Source organism: Myotis daubentonii, chromosome 12 (genome assembly GCF_963259705.1).
Source record: "Myotis daubentonii chromosome 12, mMyoDau2.1, whole genome shotgun sequence".
NCBI classification, from domain to species: domain Eukaryota; kingdom Metazoa; phylum Chordata; class Mammalia; order Chiroptera; family Vespertilionidae; genus Myotis; species Myotis daubentonii.
The window spans coordinates 30,035,581-30,055,740 of record NC_081851.1 but is presented as its reverse complement, the minus strand read 5'-3'; the positions used below and the strand labels follow the sequence as shown (position 1 = coordinate 30,055,740).

The window sequence follows — 20,160 nt, the reverse complement described above, 5'->3', positions numbered from 1 at the left end:
GCAGGCCTTCCCTGAACTTGTCCAGTTACCATGTGGCCCCTTTTGTCCACGACTCACTGTTTGAATATGGAACAAGTTTATTTGTCTTGATGCACACCTGTGAATTAGTTAATGTATAGGGATTTTGTAAGGATAAAATAAGCAATCAAAGTCTAGTGTTTAAAATATAGTAGGCACCAATTAAGTAGCTATTGTGTGTCCTTAATTTTATCTCTTTGTTGAGGGAGTGGGTTTTTTGTTTTGTTTTGTTTTAACCACCACCCCTAAGTTCACTTAGTTCTCATGCATTTTATCTGTGTCACAGCACTTATCTTACTGCATTATAATTGCTTTTTAAATTATCTTTCTCACTCATGAGGCAAATGGTTCTCAAGTGGAGGCAACTTTGCCCCTATCCCCAGGGTACATTTAGCAATGTCTAGAGATATTTCTGGGTGTCAGGACTGAGGGAAGGGGTGCTACTGGCATCTAGTTGGTAGAGGCCAGGGATGCTGCTGAATGTCGCAGAATGCATAGAGCAGCCCTCCAAACAAAGAATCATTTGGTCCAACATATCAATAGTTGATATGTCTTAGGGTAGGAAGCCATGCTTTAGCCTATAACTCTATGCAGGTAGTGACCATTGTTACCAAGAAACTCCAGGGTGGGCTCAGGCTGCCTGTCGCTGTGTCCAATAATGAAGGCAGGGTTGAATCACATAAGGCATTTATTGAGAAGGCCAGCCAACCAAGAAGACAGGGTGCTTACAAGCATTCAAATCCTGTCTTCCAGCAAGATTCAGGGGACAGGATTATAAAGGGGAATGGGCTGGGGTGAGGCTGGGAATGGAATGCAGCTACATGCATCCCTGGTGGTCCGCAGGCCTCAGCTATTGTCCTTAGTCATCAGGTGTAGGATGATGTTTTGACTCCTGGTGGGTTGGTCTGACCCTGCTTATCTGTTCTGCTTGCTGGATTCACAGCTGAGTCTCCTCATCAATCACTTGGCACAGGCCTTGAAAAGGAAACTGAAGAAAAACTTAACCGCCTATTCCCATAAGTACCAGTATATGTGTTCTAAGGTTTAAAATAATATGGTTCTTTTTCAGATTAATTCAGGTGCTCTATCTATCAGATTATAAGTCCCCCTATCCCTGTGACTGTTTCCTGTGGCCCTAGAACCTAGCACGATGGTCCTCATGTGACTCTCAATATTAATGGGTGAGTAAATGAATCAGGACCAAAAGTTTAGCCTTGACCTAGCCTCACATGGATTTTGTCACTCCCTGTAGTCAACATCTGGGTTTCTGCTGCTGAGTCTCAAGTACTCACCCAACCCTTACATGGAGGTTTCCTCTCCTACTTTTCTGTTCTGTTTAGAGATCAACTTTCTATTTCCCCAAATGACAACAATTTTGTGTCACAGCTCCACTGAGAACCTACTTGCCAGGTACTGGTTTTAGTGAACCACACACCAATGACTAATCCCATGAAGTTTACAGCCTAATGGGAGAGACAGATGAAAACCCACTAAGCAAATTACCTGCATAAGGTCTTTCTTAATTGTATTAGTATTTTAACAGGGACCTTCTAAAGTCATTATACATGAATTAAAAAGAATTCACCAATGCTGATTTGTAGACTTTGTCTGTGCATGGAAGGCATACTTAGAAAAGAGGTGTGTCTCTGGAGGCCCCCAGGTATGGGGGTGTGTGTAGCCCTGAGCAGCTCCCTCACCAGCTCCCCTGTTAGCATCAGGTAGACACACAGGCTGGCTGCATCTGGCTTGCCCATTCAGCAGGTCCATTCCTTCCTTGACATGCCAAAGAGGAGAGAATGAAATAGAACCCACTCGTGCTGCTTGGGGGGTTCCCCCTCTTCCTGGCAGTTATTATAGGTGCTCAGTTGGTTAGAATCATCAGAGAAGTGCATTCACTACTGATTTCAGACCCCTGCATGGGGCTGAGAAGGAGGAAGGCGTCCCCAGCATTTGCTCCCGTTCCTCACTTGCATAAGAAACCTCGCAGTGGTCAGAGTTTGAATTCTTCGCCACTTCATTGGTGCAGTTTCAGAGTCCATGTCTGGTTTTCCTTTTTGATTTGCCTTACATTTGAATTGTGTCATAAATGGACTTTAAACTGATGAAAATTTCATGAATGCTAAATGCCACTCAGATATTAAAAGATTTTCAAATGGCAAGTCTTGGAAAACCCAGATCCAGCCTATAAAATAATATATTCTCCCTAGACATTCCATCACCCCATCTTACATCATTCATGGTTCAGATGCTGGGCACTGTGCCTCTCCTGAAAAAGTTTACTGTCAAGAGAGAAAGAAAATCAGGGTAAGCCCTGGCTGATGTTGCTCAGTAGTTAGAGCATTGGCCCACACACCCAAGGGGTTTGGGGTCACTCCCTGTCCCCGGTTGGGGCACATTGGAGAGGCAACCAATCAAGGTGTCTCACATCCATGATGTTTCCTTCTTTCTCTCTCTTTCCCTCCCTCTCCTCCCCCTCTCCCCTTCCACTCTCTCTCTGAAAAGCAATGGGGAAAAAATATCCTCAGGTGAGGATTAACAAAAAAAGAAAATAAGGGTAAGAATTCTATTTATTGGATACCATTTGCATGCTAGACTCGTAGATAGACATTTGGCACACATTATCTCACCACAATCTTGAGTTAGACATTATTTTCACTATTTTATACATGAGGACTGCGACTTAGTGAGTTTAGGTGAATTGGCAAGTGTTACACAGCTAGAAGATATCAAGTCAAGATTAACTTAATAATGTTCGTGTGGATGACATCATAAATTCTTTGAAGGAAGGGAAAACTTGGGAGAGGGCATAAAAAAGATGGGGGTGGGTTATGGTCTATTGATTACATTTGCATTTTCATTTCACATAAGAGTGCGGTAACACTGATTTCTTTATCAAAGCAATCCTCTCTCCCTCCTTAAGTCTTAGTGTCACAAGTCCTTGGGAGACTAAGGTGCCCCTGGGAGCTAGCACTGTGCATTTCCTTGGCTGCATGTGGCCAAATCAGCAGTTATGGATGCACATGAACAGGTCAGTACTGGATTCTGGAAGGACTTAGGTTTGGGGATTCATCGTCCTCAGTGCTCTATGGTCCACTCATCCCAAGAAGCTTGGTGGTTACATTCTTTGACTCCCACTGTCCTCTGGGAGTGACAGTTATCCCATCGCTAACCACAAGGCTTTATTCTGTACAAAGGAAACTCCTTTCGGGGACATTGTAGCTGATACAGGGAGATGTGGTCTTCTCCCACAAAGCTTACATGCTGCTAGTGCAGAGAGCACCCACCCAGTTAAAATATAATGGTATTTATATTTGCAATACATACACACACACACACACACACACACACACACACACACACACATGCACGCAGAATCATATACCCATCCATTCAAATGCAAAACGCGAGTACAAACATTTTTATTTAACTCAACTGTGTTATATATGCATTTGACAGATGCATCACTAAACAATTTGGGGGTTCCTGCCAACCTGTGCCAATCATTTTGTTGTTGTTGTTGTTTTGTGTTTTTTACAATCAGTTTTAAAAATCCAGTTTTTCATAGATTGATTAGAAAAATGGAATCAACATTGGTTCATTCAGTTCAATTTACTCTAAGTGAACAGAGAAAATTCAGGCAACAACCTTTAGTTCTACTCCTGCCTTTTTCATCAGAGCATGGAAGTCAGGGGGCAGCTAAGGGCAGCCACATGCCTTGCTCTGAGGGGTGTGGGATGAGACTGGTGCCAGCCTGCCCAAAGTAGGCTATGCAGAGGCTTGGGTCGGGTGGTGCTGTGGCCTGACCCAGAAGACGATGCTGCTTGCTATTGTGGTGAGAGAGGGAGAATTCTGTGTGGACTGGGGGTCAGGAAGAGGCGGGGCTTGATCTGGGCTGTAGAGATGTTTCAGGAGAGGGAGTGGAAGGCATCAAGGAGATTGTTATGGGGAGCTCAGGAACTCTTCTCTGAGGCCTGGAACTTAATTACAAGGGAGCAGAGAGGTTGGGACAATAGGCAGGGGACTTTGGAAGTAAATTTTCAGAAAATATTGGGAGATCAGCAGAGTTTACCGGCAGCTCTGAAATTCTGCCTGATCAGGATCCTTGTTCTGTGTGTGTGTGTGTGTGTGTGTGTGGAGGAGGGAGGGGAGGAGGGGGGGTGGAGATCTTGCCAAATCTTAATTCAATCAAAAGGCCTTACGTTCTCTATGGTTTAGGAAGAACAAGAATCTACTTTCTTTCTGTGTCCGTCACATCTAGCTGACCTTATTTTGATGTCTTTATATTAATGTGGCAGTGAGAGGCGAGACGCCTGGGAAACGGGGGTAGCCTTCTTTTCCTGTGTGCGGGGACTTTCTGTGAAGCGACGCGGCGGCTGTGCCTGTCCAGTGTTGCTTTGGGTTCTGAGGCAGGGCAGCTTTTCTCTTCTAATTAAGAGGTTTGATTCAGAAACTTTGTTTTTGAGGTAGAGTGACTAATTCATCGGAATTAAGCAGAACTGCCGGAATGGTGGATGTTTGATCCTATTTTAGGTTTACTACCAGGAACTCCTTGCAAAATGCATTGTTCTCAAACCAGGCTAATAATCAAATTTAATGGAAATCTAAAAATGCAGATCCTTGGGCCATAGTTGGAAAGACGCTGATGAATCAAATGATTAGTCAGGTTGGGACCCACTGAACTGCCCCTGTATTTTCATAACTTGACTATAATTGAGAAAGTGATTATTAAAAAAATGAAGATTTTTAATCACCATAATAAGTATGGTGATTATCAGAGGGAAAGGGGGGTGAGGGAGGCCGAAGAGGGTAAAGGGGAGATGAATGGTGATGGAAGGAGACTTGACTTGGGGTGGTGAGCACACAATACAATCTACAGATGATGTATTATAGAACTGTACCCCTGGGGGTGGGCTACAAGGGGTCAATGGGGGAAGAAGGGAACATCTGTAATACTTTCAACAATAAAGATTTTTAAAAAAGAATTGTATACCTGAAACCTATATAATTTTATTAACCAGTATCACCCCAATAAATTCAATAATTTTTAAAAAATATATTTTTATTGATTTCAGAAAGGAAAGGAGAGGGAGAGATAGAAACATCAATGATGAGAGAGAATCACTGATTGGCTGCCTCCTGCATGGCCCCTACTGGGGGTCAAGTCCACAACCCAGGCATGTGCCTTTGACCAGAATCGAACCCGGGACCCTTCAGTCTGCAGGCCAAAGCCTAAGTTCTATAAACTGAGCCAAACCAGCTAGGACTATATATATATATATACATTTCCAGCCTACTCTAGAGCCACTGAATGGAATCTCTGAAGCTGCACATGTAACAACTATCTCACATTGACAGGTTCTAGTTCAGGATTACTGAACCTCAGACTCTCCTATCTACCTCCTCATGTCCAGACACCATTTATCACCATTTAACCAGCAACCTGCTAGGCATTCAGTTCACCTAAAAGTGGACATTGGCATCCTGTCACCACAGAGATGTGTCTTTGAGAACAAGATGCTGCTTTCTGGCTTTGTGAGTAGACAGGGATGAACAATTGAGAAACATTCCCAGCTATACACCCAACACACCCAAGGGCTCTGAAGAGCCTGCAGTGGAGAATTAAGTCGCACCTAAAACATTCTCCCAATGTTGGCTGTTCACCCGCTTTGACTTATAGCTGAGGACTTGCATCATCACGAGGATCCAGTGAAGTGGGAGATGTGCACCCAACTTGAAGATATATAAAATGCTAGGATTATAATCTGTGCATTTTATTGGGAATTTGTTTCCTGCAGGTGGTCTGCAGAGAATATGGTGCCATTTTTATTGTATTGTTTATTTTTTAGATATATATTTTTATTGATTTCAGAGAGGAAGGCAAAGGGCGAGAGAGAGAGAAAAATCAATGATGAGAGAGAATCATTGATTGGCTGCCTCCTGCATGCCCCACACTGGGGATCGAGCCAGCAACCCAGACATGTGCCTTGACTGGGGAACCTTGACCTCCTGGTTCCTAGGTCAATGCTCAACCACTGAACCACACCAGCCCGGCAAAGGTGCACTTTTTAAAATTCCATGCAGACCTAGCAAACTTGCAGGAGCAGCCCAGCATAGGCAGGAAAAATATTTCTGTGTCTGGCTGGACGTGATGCACATTCTCAACTCTCCCCCCTTCATAGACACAGTGTACGCTACAGAGAGCAAAGTGTAATTTTAAGAACCTTGTAATTCTTTACAAATTAACACAGCAGATGGTGTTTATGGGAGCCACATAGTGAGGACTATTTGGGACGATGTGAGACATGTGTTCTAGGGTTTCGGCCTGCTTTCTACTTAGTTTAGTTTTTAACTGCTGTGCTGCAAAAATGCAATTTGCCTCAGAAAGTTTTCACTGGAGCCAAGTGTGAGCAAATTCCCAAGAGATAGTGGTCTTTGGAGGCAAATGCCAAGCGTTCTCAGTATGAAAGGCCTTGAGGGGGTGGGGCCCTGACTCACCTGAACCCAAGCAGGGCCCGCCTCCTCCTGGTCAGGTGGCGGTGGCCTCCTGGGAAGCTCCATCCTGGAAAATAAAAGATAACACAAAGGTGCTGAGAATGAAATCAGCGACTCTAGATTGGGACTTGCTAGTTCGCAAATAGTTAAAATATTGCCTTTGTTATTTTGACTGTCCAGCTAATTAAAAACAAACGATCATTTCTCTTCATTTCCTCCCAGTGATGGGACTGAGCGGGACCAGGACCTGTGTGGTGGCTCTTCAGACAGGGCTGGCCTTTAGAGGGGAGCAGGAGAGGAGGGAGAAGGTTCCAAAGTGCAGGTTGGCGGTGGGGATGCTGGGAAGACAGGGGGAGGTGGTCCGCAGAGGCATGGCAAAGATCAAGAGGGATCCAGCTGATGTGGGCAGGAAGAAAAGCCTTGGTTCTGAAAAATACAAGGAATTCTTTTTAGGGGTCCCCCAGCATGCAGGAAGTTCCTGGTACTCCTAAACTCTCTATTTCCTCCTCCCATTGTCACCCAGAAATGTCTTCATTTTCCTTTGCTGTATGGGTGGTGACCAGAAGGGCCCTAGGTATTCCCAGGATGGCTTGCCTCTTTTTTCCTTTGTTTTAAATTTTTTTAATTGATTTCCGATAGGAAGGGAGAGAGATAGAAACATCAATGATGAGAAAGAATCATTGATCGGCTGCCTCCTGCACGCCCTACACTGGGGATCAAGCCCGAAGCTTGGGCATGTGACCTGGTTCATAGATAGAAGCTCAACCACTGAGCCACACTAGCCGGGCTGGCCTGCCTCTTTGCCGCAGACAGGGTTCTGCCCATCTCTTAAAAGTTCCATTTCACTAAACTCATTCCCTTTTAATGTCTAGAGTCCTCAGGCTTATCTACTCCCACCTCTCACTATTTTGGGAGAAGGATTTGATAAAGTCATTTACTAATTTTATGTTTCTTCTCCCAAGTGTGTGTACATTTTAATCCTCTACAGCAAGCATGTCAAACTCACTGTCGGTGAGCCACATGCCATGCGGCCCATTGGCCATGAGTTTGACATGCTTGCTCTACAGGCAATCAGAACCTTTGATTTACATCTTCTTCTGGCTTAGGAGAGCTTTTGAACAGGGAATGATGGAAATAAGGTAGAGAGAAGGTAGGCAACAATATTACTCTACCACTGGCAATGATAAAGCGACCCTTCAACTCCACTTCTGTACAAGAAGCCGACCCACAAAGACCCATATCATGACATCCAGCAAACAGCCAGAATACAAATTGCACCATTCATTCATATACAATACATACTTTTATGCACAACATACCTATACATAGTTCTAGTTTGCTTAGTACCAATTCATTGCAAGAAACTTCAATTTTAAGAAAACATATAGTTGGACTGGCGCTATTTTGGGGCTCAGCCCATCTGGTTTTCCAGATGACCTAATCTATTTATAATCCCTTACAAAAAAAAAAAAAAAAAGGCTGGCTGGTGTTGCTCAGTGGTTGAGTGTCAACGTATGAACCAGGAGGTCACTGTTCGATTCCTGGTCAAGGCACAAGCCGGGGTTCAGGTTCAATTCCCCAGTAGGGGCTGTGCAGGAGGCAGCTGGTCAATGATTCTCTCTCATCATCGATGTTTCTATGTCTCTCTCCCTCTCTCTTCCTCTCTGAAATTCCCTTTAAAAAAATAAAAGAAAACATATAGTTGGCTGACAACTTCCTGTCTGCTGTGGACTGATATGTCCCTCCAGGATTTATATATTGAATCCTTACACTCCCCTTCCCATGCGATGATATTTGGAGAGGGGGGGGCCTTTGTGAGATAAATAGGTTTAAGTGAGCTATTAGAATGGGGGCTTCATGATAGGCTCCATGCCCTTAGATGAAGAAACACCAGAGAGCTTGCTTGGTCTCTCTCCACTACGTGAGGACATGGAGCGAAAGCAGCTGTCTCTGAGCCAGGGAGAGAGCTCTCACCTCAACCCCAACCTGCTGGACCTTGGTCTTGGGCTTCCAGCCTCCAGAATTGTGAGCAAATAAATATCTGTTGTTTCAGCCACCCAGTCTCTGGTATTTTGTTAAGACAGCCCAAACTGACAAACACACTTTCCTTAGGCTCCTATACTTCTAATAGGGAAGGAGGGACATAGAGTCATGATAAATTTCTCAACAGTACAGGGTCGTAATGATGCATCTTATATATTTGTATTTTAGCTTTACAGTCTGACATCTGAAATGCAGTTAGCAATGCGAGAGATTTGCATGATATAATTGTTAGTTGAGTGGGGATTGCTTATAAAACGCCACATAAATTATATGGATAGTTTTAGAAGCTCAGAGGAGGAGGGGTCATTGGGAACTAGGAGGGCAGGCCCCTGACATAAGGGGGGAAGGCCAAGACTTGGGACCCCCACACAGACAGTCTTTCCATAAACTAAGGCAACCCTCTGCCTGAGAGTTTTCTGATTTCTGTGACCTCTCAGCAACACGGACCCAGTTCCCGACCTCTTTTTGAGATGGTGAAAAATGCCAGACTCTAGGGATGCTTTAGGTGCTGATAGCTTTAAATGTAACGCAGTGGTTTGGGGAATATGTACTTGAAAATGGAGTAGAAGTTAAAAATTCATTGAAATTTAAATCATTTATTTAGTATGGGTATATACTAGTATGCGTTTGTGTGTGTGTAGAAAATCAATGGAAATTTGCACTTCACCTTGCCTACTTTCATCTCAACTGTAAAGATAAAGTGACTTTCTTTTTCACAGTTTGCTCAGTTCATGGTCTTCCACAGGCTTCGAAGGAAAGTGTGGTTAATTAACCCTGGCTTTCAGCAGTCACCCAAGGTTGGGAGCTGGGAGAGCGGGACTTTGATAAAAACCATCGTCTACGCAGGGCTGCCTGACAGATAATCACTGAGGACTACACCTGTGTTGATAAAATAAATCAAGGAGCAAGAATTATAGTACCACACAGGTGCCAACCACTTCCTATGGCTTTGATCAGCAAATTGTGAAGTGGGTGAAGTTTATTTTTAGGATCACATATTTTCCAAATTATTAATTTCTTTCATACCCACTTCCTATACCCAGGTGTCTATGAGGACCATCCATCCTTCTATCCATAAATAGAATACCTTCTAGGGGCCATTTGATGAACATGTTTTCAAGGCTAGTGGCCAACAGGATGTAGGGGAGAAATATGATTAGGATTTAGAGCTCGGGCAATAAATAGTTCGTTCTGGGGAAACCCTGTGGGTGAAACAAAGGCCTGAGATCTCAGAGAGTGTGTGGGCTGTGTCCATGGGGACCTTGCTGGGATTTTCTCTCTCTACCAGGCTGCCTTCCAAGTATGTTAGTCAGATATTTTAAGGTCTCTGATTTAGTCAGGCCTTTTGGTCATAAGTGACAGCAATCCAATATGAACAAACATAAGGCAACTTATTAACTCAAGACACTAGAAAATCCACTGATGGACACTTGTGGCTTTAAGTTCAACTGGATTCAGGAGCCAATGTGTTTCACTCATTGATTAAATAAAATTTATTGAATGTCTATCATGTGCCCAGCTCAGCTCCAGTCTCTAAAGATAAACAAACAAAGACTGTACCCTCATGGAACTTATCTTACAAGTTAGTATGTAATGGAAATATGCACCAAATTGATTTGACTCCAAAAGAGCTGACTTCCCTTCTTTTCTTCCCTAACTTCTCTCTCTCTCTCTCTCTCTCTCTCTCTCTCTCTCTCTCTCTCTCTCTCTCTCTCTCTCCCTCCCTCCCTCCCTCCCTCCCTCCCTCCCTCCCTCTCTCTCTTGCCTATGCTTTTCTGTCTGTGGCATATATTTTTAGATTCTCCATAAGTATCTCAAGGTTTATCTACTGCCAGTTTACCAATCCCAGTGGGGGGAAATTATGCCTCCTCTCCAATAATCTCACCTACAAACCTATTGCCAAATCTCATTGGTTTGGATATTATCGTAAGTTTATCACTTAACCAGAAACCATTGGTTGAGTCCGAAGGAAAAATTGGAGGATTTACTTAAAAGAACACAGATTTCTGGGAAAAGGAAAACAAATAGTGACATAGCTGAAGTCCCTGAGCCAGTCCTTCTTTGCTCCTGGCCCAATGTGTGTACTGACATCGCTATGCTGATAGGTAGGGTCTGGGACTGTCACCAATAACCTCTTCCTGTGTATTCTTTCCTATATTTTGATGATTCTTTCCTTCAGCATTGACGAGTTTTGGCAGAGAAGTGTCAGGATACATTTTGCCCTGACACTTTGTCATCAATTTTTCCCTTTCTACATTTTCCCCTCATCCCAGGGTCCAGGGAAGCTGGTTTGGGATGTGGTCCAGGTATCCTGATCATGGATTTGATTTGTGGCCACTGCTAAACTTCATCCATTCTAAAGAGATATTGCCAATATCTTTTCCAAGAGAAATGTCCACAGCTAGTGGAAAGGAAATATTTAGGATGGTCCACATTCTCAGACTGTGATTTACACATAATAGAAAGGTATTATGAAATGTTCAAGGTTCTATAAACAGTGGTGCTATATATAATAAGACTAGGCTTTCTATATGCAGGGTTTGGGGGTAGTTGGGCAACCCTCCAAATGTGAAAGGGTGACTGCTGGATCAATAGGTGATTTTTTCCTCCTTCTTTCTGTTGTCTAAACAATGGTTTGACAGGAAAATGTGTTAGCAAGAGAATGCATAGAACATTATTACTTTCTGCCATTCTGATTCTTTTTAAAAATATATATTATTATTGATTTCAGAGAGGAAGGGAGAGGGAAAGTTAGAAACATCAATGAGAGTATCATTGATCAGCTGCCTCCTACACGCCCCCTGCTGGGGGACCGAGCCCGCAACCTGGGCATGTGTCCTTGACCTGACTGGAATCGAACCCAGGACCCTTCATCCATAGGCCAATGCTCTCTCCACTGAGCCAAACCAGCTAGGGTTGCTGTTCTGATGATTTTGACCACTCTTTTAAATGACAACAGTTTGAAGACTGGGCATTTGATTAGCTTTCTACAGCTTCAATATATTAGTTCCAGCTATGCAATATTTTGGAGATTTCTCATACATTCAGTCAAGTTTGCAGGTACCCTGGAGGGGAAAGAAGAAGAGTGATAGACATCTGCCTTCTTACAGCCCTTTCCCATATGTTGTTATCGTGCCCTGGAACTAACATGACACTCGCATCTGCTGGAAGCACTGAGATGCTAGGTCTATATCCCCAGGGCCTCTGGGAATGACCACTTGTAATGAACTATGGGGTTAGGGTGGCGAGGAGCTAAGATGGGGAATGACCTTTGAAGAAATACTCAGTCAATTTCAGAAATTTAAAGTTTAGTATTCCTTACTCTTTTGTTCTATAAATTAGGGAGTTGGTGTCAATTGTGCAATATTCAGCCTTCATCTTCAGTATTTCAGAAGGGGTGATGGATGTTAATATAGTAAAAAATATATAGAAAAATAAGGAAAAGGAAGCTCCTTATCCAAAGCAGGAGGGCTTTTATTTCACAAAGAGGCAAAGGGACTGCGGAATCTCAGAGGGAAGGCAGGAAGCGTGGGTGGGCGGGAAGAGATCAACCAAAGAACTTGTATGCATTTATGCATAACCCATAACCTATGGACGCAGACAACAGGGTGGTGAAGGCCTGGGGTGGAGGCGTGGCTAGCTAGAAGGGGTCAATGGGGGGAAAAAGCGACATATATAATATTTTCAACATTACTAATAAATATTTAATTAAAAAACAACAAAAAAGAGGCACAGGGTAGTATTATAAAAAAGTGTTGAACCATAAACAAACAAACAAAAAGGTAGTAAACTAAAATAGAGTGTTTTTCCTGAAGACTAATTGTGAAAATTAATATTTCTATTCATGGCCTCAATCCTATTGTATAGGATTAAACTGAAACTATGAAAGTTTACTGGATAGCATCTGATTACTCTGACGATTGGACTTGAATGTAGAGCCAGAGGATGGGAGAATGAAGGATCCCCTGTAAAACTCCAGATCAGGAAATTCATTCTCTCTCATCAGCACAAGCTGTGGATCTACCCGAAGTGTGTTTTGTACAATAGCGCTCAAAGGCTAAAACAGATACAGTTTAATAAACACACCCCTCCCCAGCACAGCAGATGGCAACTAGGAAGCCGCCTGAAGCTGTGAGAGAGCGCTCTCGCTCTTGCCTACCTTCTTCTCCTTTTTTTTTTTTTAAATATAACAATATTTATTAAATGGCATTCTCTATTGCAGACTCATTCTCTGCAGGAAAAGATATAGAAGGCAAGTGGGGAGCAGGTCCGAGAAAGGCCACAAAGTCTGTGGACAGAACATGACAAAGGGGATATACCTCAAACTGAGGTTGTTTTTATTTATTTCATTATTATTATTTACATTTTTAATTGATTTCAGAGAGGAAGGGAGAAGGAGAGATATATAGAAACATCCATAATGGGAGCGAATCATTCATTGATGGGCTGCCTCCTCACACCTCCTACTGGGGATGGAGCCTTCAACCCCAGCATGTGTCCTAAATAGGAATTGAACCATGATCTCCCCATTCACAGGTAGATGCTTAACCATTGAACCACACGGGCTTTTTTTTTTTATAGCCTTTGAAAATAAATTCATGGCACTATTAAATCACAAAACCCTAGAATTTTAGAGGTGAAGGATGGTTCAGACATGGAATGGGAATAGCTCTGGACTGGGAAGAGTCTGGAGACCCTGGTCAGACACTCATTAGCGAGGCAGTCAGAATCAACGACTTCACCTCTCTGGACCTTCGAGTGGAATGAAGGGGAGGGGAAGGGGAGCAAACTAACATGAGTGACCTCTCCCAGAATTAGGTACTGTGCTACAGGTGACAGGTCCTAGCTCTTTTAATGTTCACAATCATCCCAAAGCAGGCATTGATCCACGTTTTAGAGACGAGAAACCCCGACTGCCTGCCAGTTCCTGCTCAGACAGTGCCCAGAGAGCGCCCCTGCAGTGAGGGAAGTGTGGTTGCGTGTCCCTGATGGTTTCTCAGGCCCCCACATTTCCCCTTTTCATAACTCATCCTGGCCCCTCCTTCCCACTGCCGATAAGTCTGGAGTCTAGAGAAGTCGCCAGCTCTCCTGGGTCTTTCCTGGCAGAGTGGTTACCGCTGGTTTTATTCCCTTCTGTTCAGCAAAGGCAGGGAGTAGGTGGAAGACTGGTGGAAAACCAACTCTTGTTTTATTGTTAGGTGACCAAGTCACAGTGAAGACTTAGGTCAGTTTGCTAAACTACTTTGAGTTTGCAGAGCTTGGAGGGCCAGGGAGGGAGAGCTGGGTGAGGCTTCTTTTTGGTTCTCTGGGAACTAGCATTTGCTCAAGATAATCAAATCCTCAGTTACTTAACAACTGTATCCCACAACCCACGTACAAGACATTCACCCCGAGTTTCTGTCCTTATTTAAACTCTTAGAAGTATCTGTCTATTTAGTTGTCTATTGAAAAAGAACTGCCCCGAACATTTCTGCCTTGAAGAGAAATGACGTTTTCTTTTAAAATTCTAGTTTTTGGCAAGATTTTCATCCATTGTTTGCCTGCGTGGAGACAGCAGAAGTCCAGGTGATCCAAAAATAGTTTCTAAGTCATTTCCAAATCAATTGTTTCATTTTTCCCCACTGCAGAAATACTTTCCTAATTGCCCTGAATATTGTTAATGCCTTTTGTTGTTTCCAGCACATTGACAACATGATTGATGGTCCTGCTAGCCTGGTGAGGAAGGCAGGGCATATATTACATTATCCACAGTACTTAGGAGAAAACTCAGGCATTAAAATGGCCATATTGTTAGTCCAAGATCACAGAGCCTAATAATGGAGGCTGACACTAGGAGGCAACTCTCTCTCTCTCTCTCTCTCTCTCTCTCTCTCTCTCTCTCTCTCTCTCTCTGTCATTGGCTTTCTGTCCAGTTTAAGCTGATAATTTAAAAGTATTTCCACATGTGATGTAACAGAGCGCAGGAAAGTATAGCATAGTGGCTTGCTGGACCCCACTGGCTGTGTAAATCTGAGCATTGGGGAACTCCTACCATCATTCCTGCACATATTCGTTATTTAAAGAAATTAGAGCTGACAAAGAGCCAGTGAATTCACGATTTCAATAGTGGCCCACACTTCCTAAGTTCGAATCCTCGCTCTACCATTTTCCCAGCCTCTCTAAACAGTGAGAAAAAATATTGCACCCAAGTTATCTGCATTTATTTAAAAAATTGCCTTCAGCCAAAGACTTGGGAGCTGGAGAAAACAGGATTGCAAATATGACACCAACAGAATCCTGACAATACAGTGACATGGGATGCTAATGTCACTAGAGATCCTCTGAGCTGACAGGTCAAAGTATAGTTGGCAGTACTGACACTATAAAGAAGTTCTTACAAAGGTAGTTTGTCTCAACAGCTAGTCAAACTGATTCCTTAGCATCACTGAGAAAGGCTGCCCATCCCACTCACCATTCTCCTAGAACCCGCCTTTCTTATTTCTTGTCTTGATGCCTTTCTTTTGCTACCATAGCCTCCCTCTTTCCTATTATTATTATTATTATTATTATTATTATTATTATTATTATTTCATTGATTTCATTTATTATTATTTCATTGATTTTAGAGAAACATTGATTTGTTGCATTTATGCATTTATTGGTTGATTCTATTATATGTGCCCTGACAGGAGATCAGACCCTAAACCTTAGTGTTTCTGGAGGACACTCTAACCAACTGAGCTACCCGCCAGGGTTTCTCTTTCCTATTTAAATCATGCCCAGGATTTAAACTCTAACTAAATTTCCCTGCCTCTCTGTGAGATTAACTTGACTTCCCAAATGCAACATCTCCCCTTTCTGAGCAACTCATTTAGCCCTTCGGAGGTTCATCTTTGCACCGTCCTCAGTGTTGTTGGTCTCACATTCTGGTTCACTCACCTGGGTTAGGAGCCCCCTGAGTGTGAAGACCCTGGTCCTCACTTTTTCTGTGGCCTCCACGGTGGTCAACGTGGTGCCTCACATCTCAGGGGCATATGCTTTACAGTTGCAGGTGATTGATGCCAAATGGGATAGAGAATTCCATGTTGCCCCTCTATTCACAGCATCAGGCAACGTAGCCTTCCCACCTGTGCTTGTAACAACCCCAGTTACAATCTTTTTGTTGTTGTTAATCCTCACTTGAGGATATGTTTTTTCATTGCTTTTCAGAGAATGGAAAGGGTGGGGGGAGAAAGAGAGGAGAGAGAAGAGAGAGAGAGAGAGAGAGAGAGAGAGAGAGAGAGAGAGAGAGAGAAGTGAGAGGGACATATCATGCCTCCCACACACATGGGGAGTGAACCTGCAACCTAGATATGTGCCTTTGATCAGGAATTGAACCTGAGACCCCCGATGCTCTAATCACTTAGCTACACCGGCCAGAGCCCCAGTTAGAATATTAAACATCACTATTACCCCTGTGGATAAAGTTGCATGATTTAGCACATAAAAATACAGGACACCTGATTAAAAATGAATGCTAGGTAAACATTTTTTTAAATATGAATACGTCCTCCATTTTTTTTTTAATTTGACATTTAAGAATGAGATCAGACCTGTACTTCTATGATTCACCTTATTTGCCTCAATCTAGTCCTAACCCTGTCAGATTCTGTCTTTATTTATACATTTGATATTTGTTCAACATGGAATTTTTGCATAATTTAAATGTTCTCAAATATTGCATTGAAATGTTATTTAGCTTTATTACTGGGTTCTCTGGTGTCTCCTTACATTTTATAACTGAGGTGAGTACCTCTCCCCTCTCACCCTCGACCCTAGCCCTGCTCTCATCTTCATCGTCTCATTTGTAAAATGGCCATAATGATCTCTCCCACCAGCAGAATGAAGGGAGCCCAGGATATTTACTCACTAATTATTTTGTTTATCCACCCTGCTTTGTTTATTTTCATTTGGCTTTATTGATGTTTAGAGGTAGAGCAAGGGAGAGGGTGAGAGAGGGAAACACCATGAAACAACTAAGCCACACTGGTCAGACTTTCCAGTGTGGATAGCCTGATGGGTGGGTGTGGCTCAGTTGGTTGAGCATTGACCCAGGAACCAGGAGGTCACAGTTCCATTCCTGGTCAGGGCACATGCCCAGGTTGCAGGCTCGATTTCCAGTGGGGGACGTGCTGGAGGCAGCTGATTGGTGATGTTCCTCTCTTTCTCCCTCTCCTTCTCCCTTCCTCTCTATATAAAAATCAATAAAACTAAAAACATACACACACATTTTGGCTTTTCAATGAAAACTCTATATGGTTACATATTAGACATTTGTTCTGAAAAGCTGCTTAATGAAACCTTGCAGCAAAGACGGACTGCTTTAAAAGGAGCTATATGTAGATCTGCTGGTATGTGTCAGTGGTATGTGCCCAGGATTTTGTTGCAGGAAGAGAACATTTAACAACCCGTTGAGTGGTAGGTTCTGTGAAGCCACCAAACACGGTATCCCGTTAGTCACAATTTGTGACCTGGGATCCCATTTCATCATCTACACAAGTTTCTGAGGAGACCCTCATGATTTTATAGACCGCATGTGGCACAGGGTGAGGGAAACTGCCACCAGGACCGTGCATGAATAAATCCGCAGGGTGTTTGACTGAAGTTCAGATCATTTAATAAGTTTCACAAAGCTTTTGCACATACTTTTCTCTTAAAGGGAAGATAATGCCATTCATAAAGTTACCTGGAACTTTTTCTTCCTGGGGATTTGTTGTTGTGATTTTTTAAAAAGATAATGGAGGTTATTTTGTTTGGTTTTTAATGGTTTTACTATGGCCACCAAAAAGAAAGAAAGAAAAGAAAAGAAAAAAGAAAGTAGTTAGTGAAACTTCAAAACTTCCAAGTGAATAATTTACTAAATTTGCCTCTGCCTGTTAAAGTCATAAGGGAGCCCAGACAGCGTTGCTCAGTGGTTGAGAGTCGACCGATGAACCAGGAGGTCATGGTTCGATTCCCAATCAGGGCACATGGGTCAATCCCCAGTGTGGGGTGTGCAGGAGGAAGCCAATCAATGATTCTCTCTCATCATTGAGGTTTCTATGTCCCTCTCCCTCTCCCTTCCTCTCTGAAGTAAATAAAAATATAATTAAAGTCATAAGGGAAATCTCCTCCTGACCTCAAGCTGTGGGCTTGTTATGGTGGTTAGCTTTCCACTGCATGACAGAGCAGAGATTAGAAATGCTTTATTTTCTAGTAAATCATCTCTTTTGATTTTGTTCCAGAAGTTACAGTGTGGCCTATGATACATTGGTATGACATTCTGAACTCTACTCAGTTACTGTAAATATTTTTTTCCACTTTAGTTTTTAACATCTCAACCTTATCTTCTATTCAGAAGAAGTATGCTTACATAATAGGGAAGCACAAAATATTGGTATTTTAAGGCAAAAACAAAACTTCCTTGTCATATTTACTTAATCACTAAGCATCTGGAGAAGGGAAGAAAACGTAGATTTGCATGGAGGTGAATATTAACATATGTGTAACTATCCTGGGGATGTATTGATTTTCATTCATATTTCAGAGTAAACAAAGTTGAGAGACCAAATCTATTAGCTGTATATTGAAAATTATTCTAAAACCGCTCAGATTCCGCAACTCAAGTGTGTTTCTGAAATTTTTCAATCCTTATTGTCACTAACATTGAATTTTCTAAATCAGAAATTATTTCTCTTTTCTTAATAGACTGGAAGGAAGGAGAAAGGAGATCCTCTAAACATTGCAATTGATAAGATGACCAAGAAAACAAGAGATCTAAGGAGACAGGTACTGTTTTATGTTTGTTTTTATTTTAAGTGCATGGAACTTAGTGGTGCTTTCCAAGAATGGTCTTTTTTTCCAGGCTGCCTTTTTATACTTCAGGTTGCTATTCTTTGTAACATCCACAAACACACAGGGACACTTCATCAACAATGTAGTCTGCTGAGCAGACAGATGTGACAGCTGCAAGGGTGTGATGACGAAAACCACCTCTGAGCAGGTAGCCTGTTCACTGCCCAGACCCAATCTTCCAGGTAGAGAGACCCGATGAATTCATTACGTCCTACATCTGGTTTGCAGGTTTTTCAGGTCCAAGTATGCAAAGAACTGGTCTCTGATTTCTGCTTATTCTAGCTTAAACTTGGAGGCAGTTTATAAACTTGGAGTTTGGTGAATAAACAAGAATGCTAATGTTTTAGTGAGAAATACAACTCTTAATCTGATGGACTAATTAAGGTCTCTGACCCAGTGTGCTCCCTTGGGGACATAAATCTATGCCAGATGCTCGTTTGGGAAGCAGGGAACCATAGCAAAGAATGTCAGTTGGGTGGTGTAAATGGCTAATAGAATCATTCATCAGATGGGTATGTTTTTTCTTTTTTTTTTTATTTGAAGGTAGGATCTCTGGTCAGGGCTTCTTTTCATCTTGACAGTGCTATGGACAATGGTAAAATTTGTCCTGCGACCTTTATATGATACATTTCCACGGTGACCTTCACGTTCTTTGGTAGTGCTCTTTCTCTAGAACAGCGGTTCTCAACTTGTGGGTCTCGACCCCTTTGGGGGTCAAACGACCCTTTCACAGGGGTCGCCTAAGACCATCGGAAAACACATATATAATTACATATTGTTTTTGTGATGAATCACTATGCTTTAATTATGTTCAATTTGTAACAATGAAAATATATCCTGCATATCAGATATTTACATTATGATTCATAACAGTAGCAAAATTACAGTTATGAAGTAGCAACAAAAATAATTTTATGGTTGGGGGTCAGCACAACATGAGGAACTGTATTAAAGGGTCATGGCATTAGGAAGGTTGAGAACCACTGCTCTAGAAGCTAGGATACCAGCCATTGTTACCATAAAATCCTGTCCTGCTTTCTGCCTGAGAGCCAGCCTGTCCCCTACTGGTAGCTTTCGCATATGTCCAGCTCCTTCATGATGTTAGTCAACTGGAGCCAAGCCCTGCCCTCCAGCCACACCTGCTTCACTTTCTGCAGCTGGAGAGGCTGGGCTGGGAGGGCTGCATCTAACACTCCATCAAGTACAGACGAGATTAGCCTGGGCGAGAATGGCCAAGGAGCATTTTAGAAACGCTTGGAATGGAGGAAGATGCCATTTCTGGTGATTGCTAGGGAACTGCTGGGCTGTCTTTGGGATATCACACACTTGAATAATGACCTTTAAAAGATATCCCAATTAGTTCCGGGCTATGCACACTCCAGGTTGACTGCCCAGATAACAAGTCCTTTTGGGAAAATAATTTCCTTATTTTACCTTGAAATAAGGGAGAATAAAACATTGTTCTCTTAGGCACTGGTAAATATTACCCAATACACACATGGCCAGGCCTGGCTCTGCTTGTCCTCTTAGACCATCTCTATAAAAATCCCCCATCTGATATGAACTGATATGGGTAATAGGAATTGGAACTGCGGTTAATGGGAAATATTGAATCAGGTGTGTGGAGCCCAGGGTTTTACTTCTAATTCTGCCACTAAACAGGCTGTGTGACCGAGGATCCTTCTCCTCTTGGTCTTCTTTTCTAACCTATAAAAATAGGGAGCCCAAATAGATCTGCAAGCTGTCTTTGAGGTG

General features: G+C 42.7%; 1 protein-coding gene across 3 annotated transcripts in view; it reads left to right on the top strand.

The window, feature by feature from the left end:
- The window catches only part of CTNNA2 (catenin alpha 2), a 1,136,278-nt gene that overhangs the window by 854,416 nt on the left and 261,702 nt on the right, over positions 1-20,160 (top strand). For all 3 annotated transcript variants that reach the window (XM_059659311.1, XM_059659308.1, XM_059659310.1), the window contains exon 8: positions 18,259-18,339. In XM_059659311.1, the coding sequence (XP_059515294.1) occupies positions 18,259-18,339 (81 nt within the window). The remainder of the gene's footprint in view (positions 1-18,258; positions 18,340-20,160) is intronic.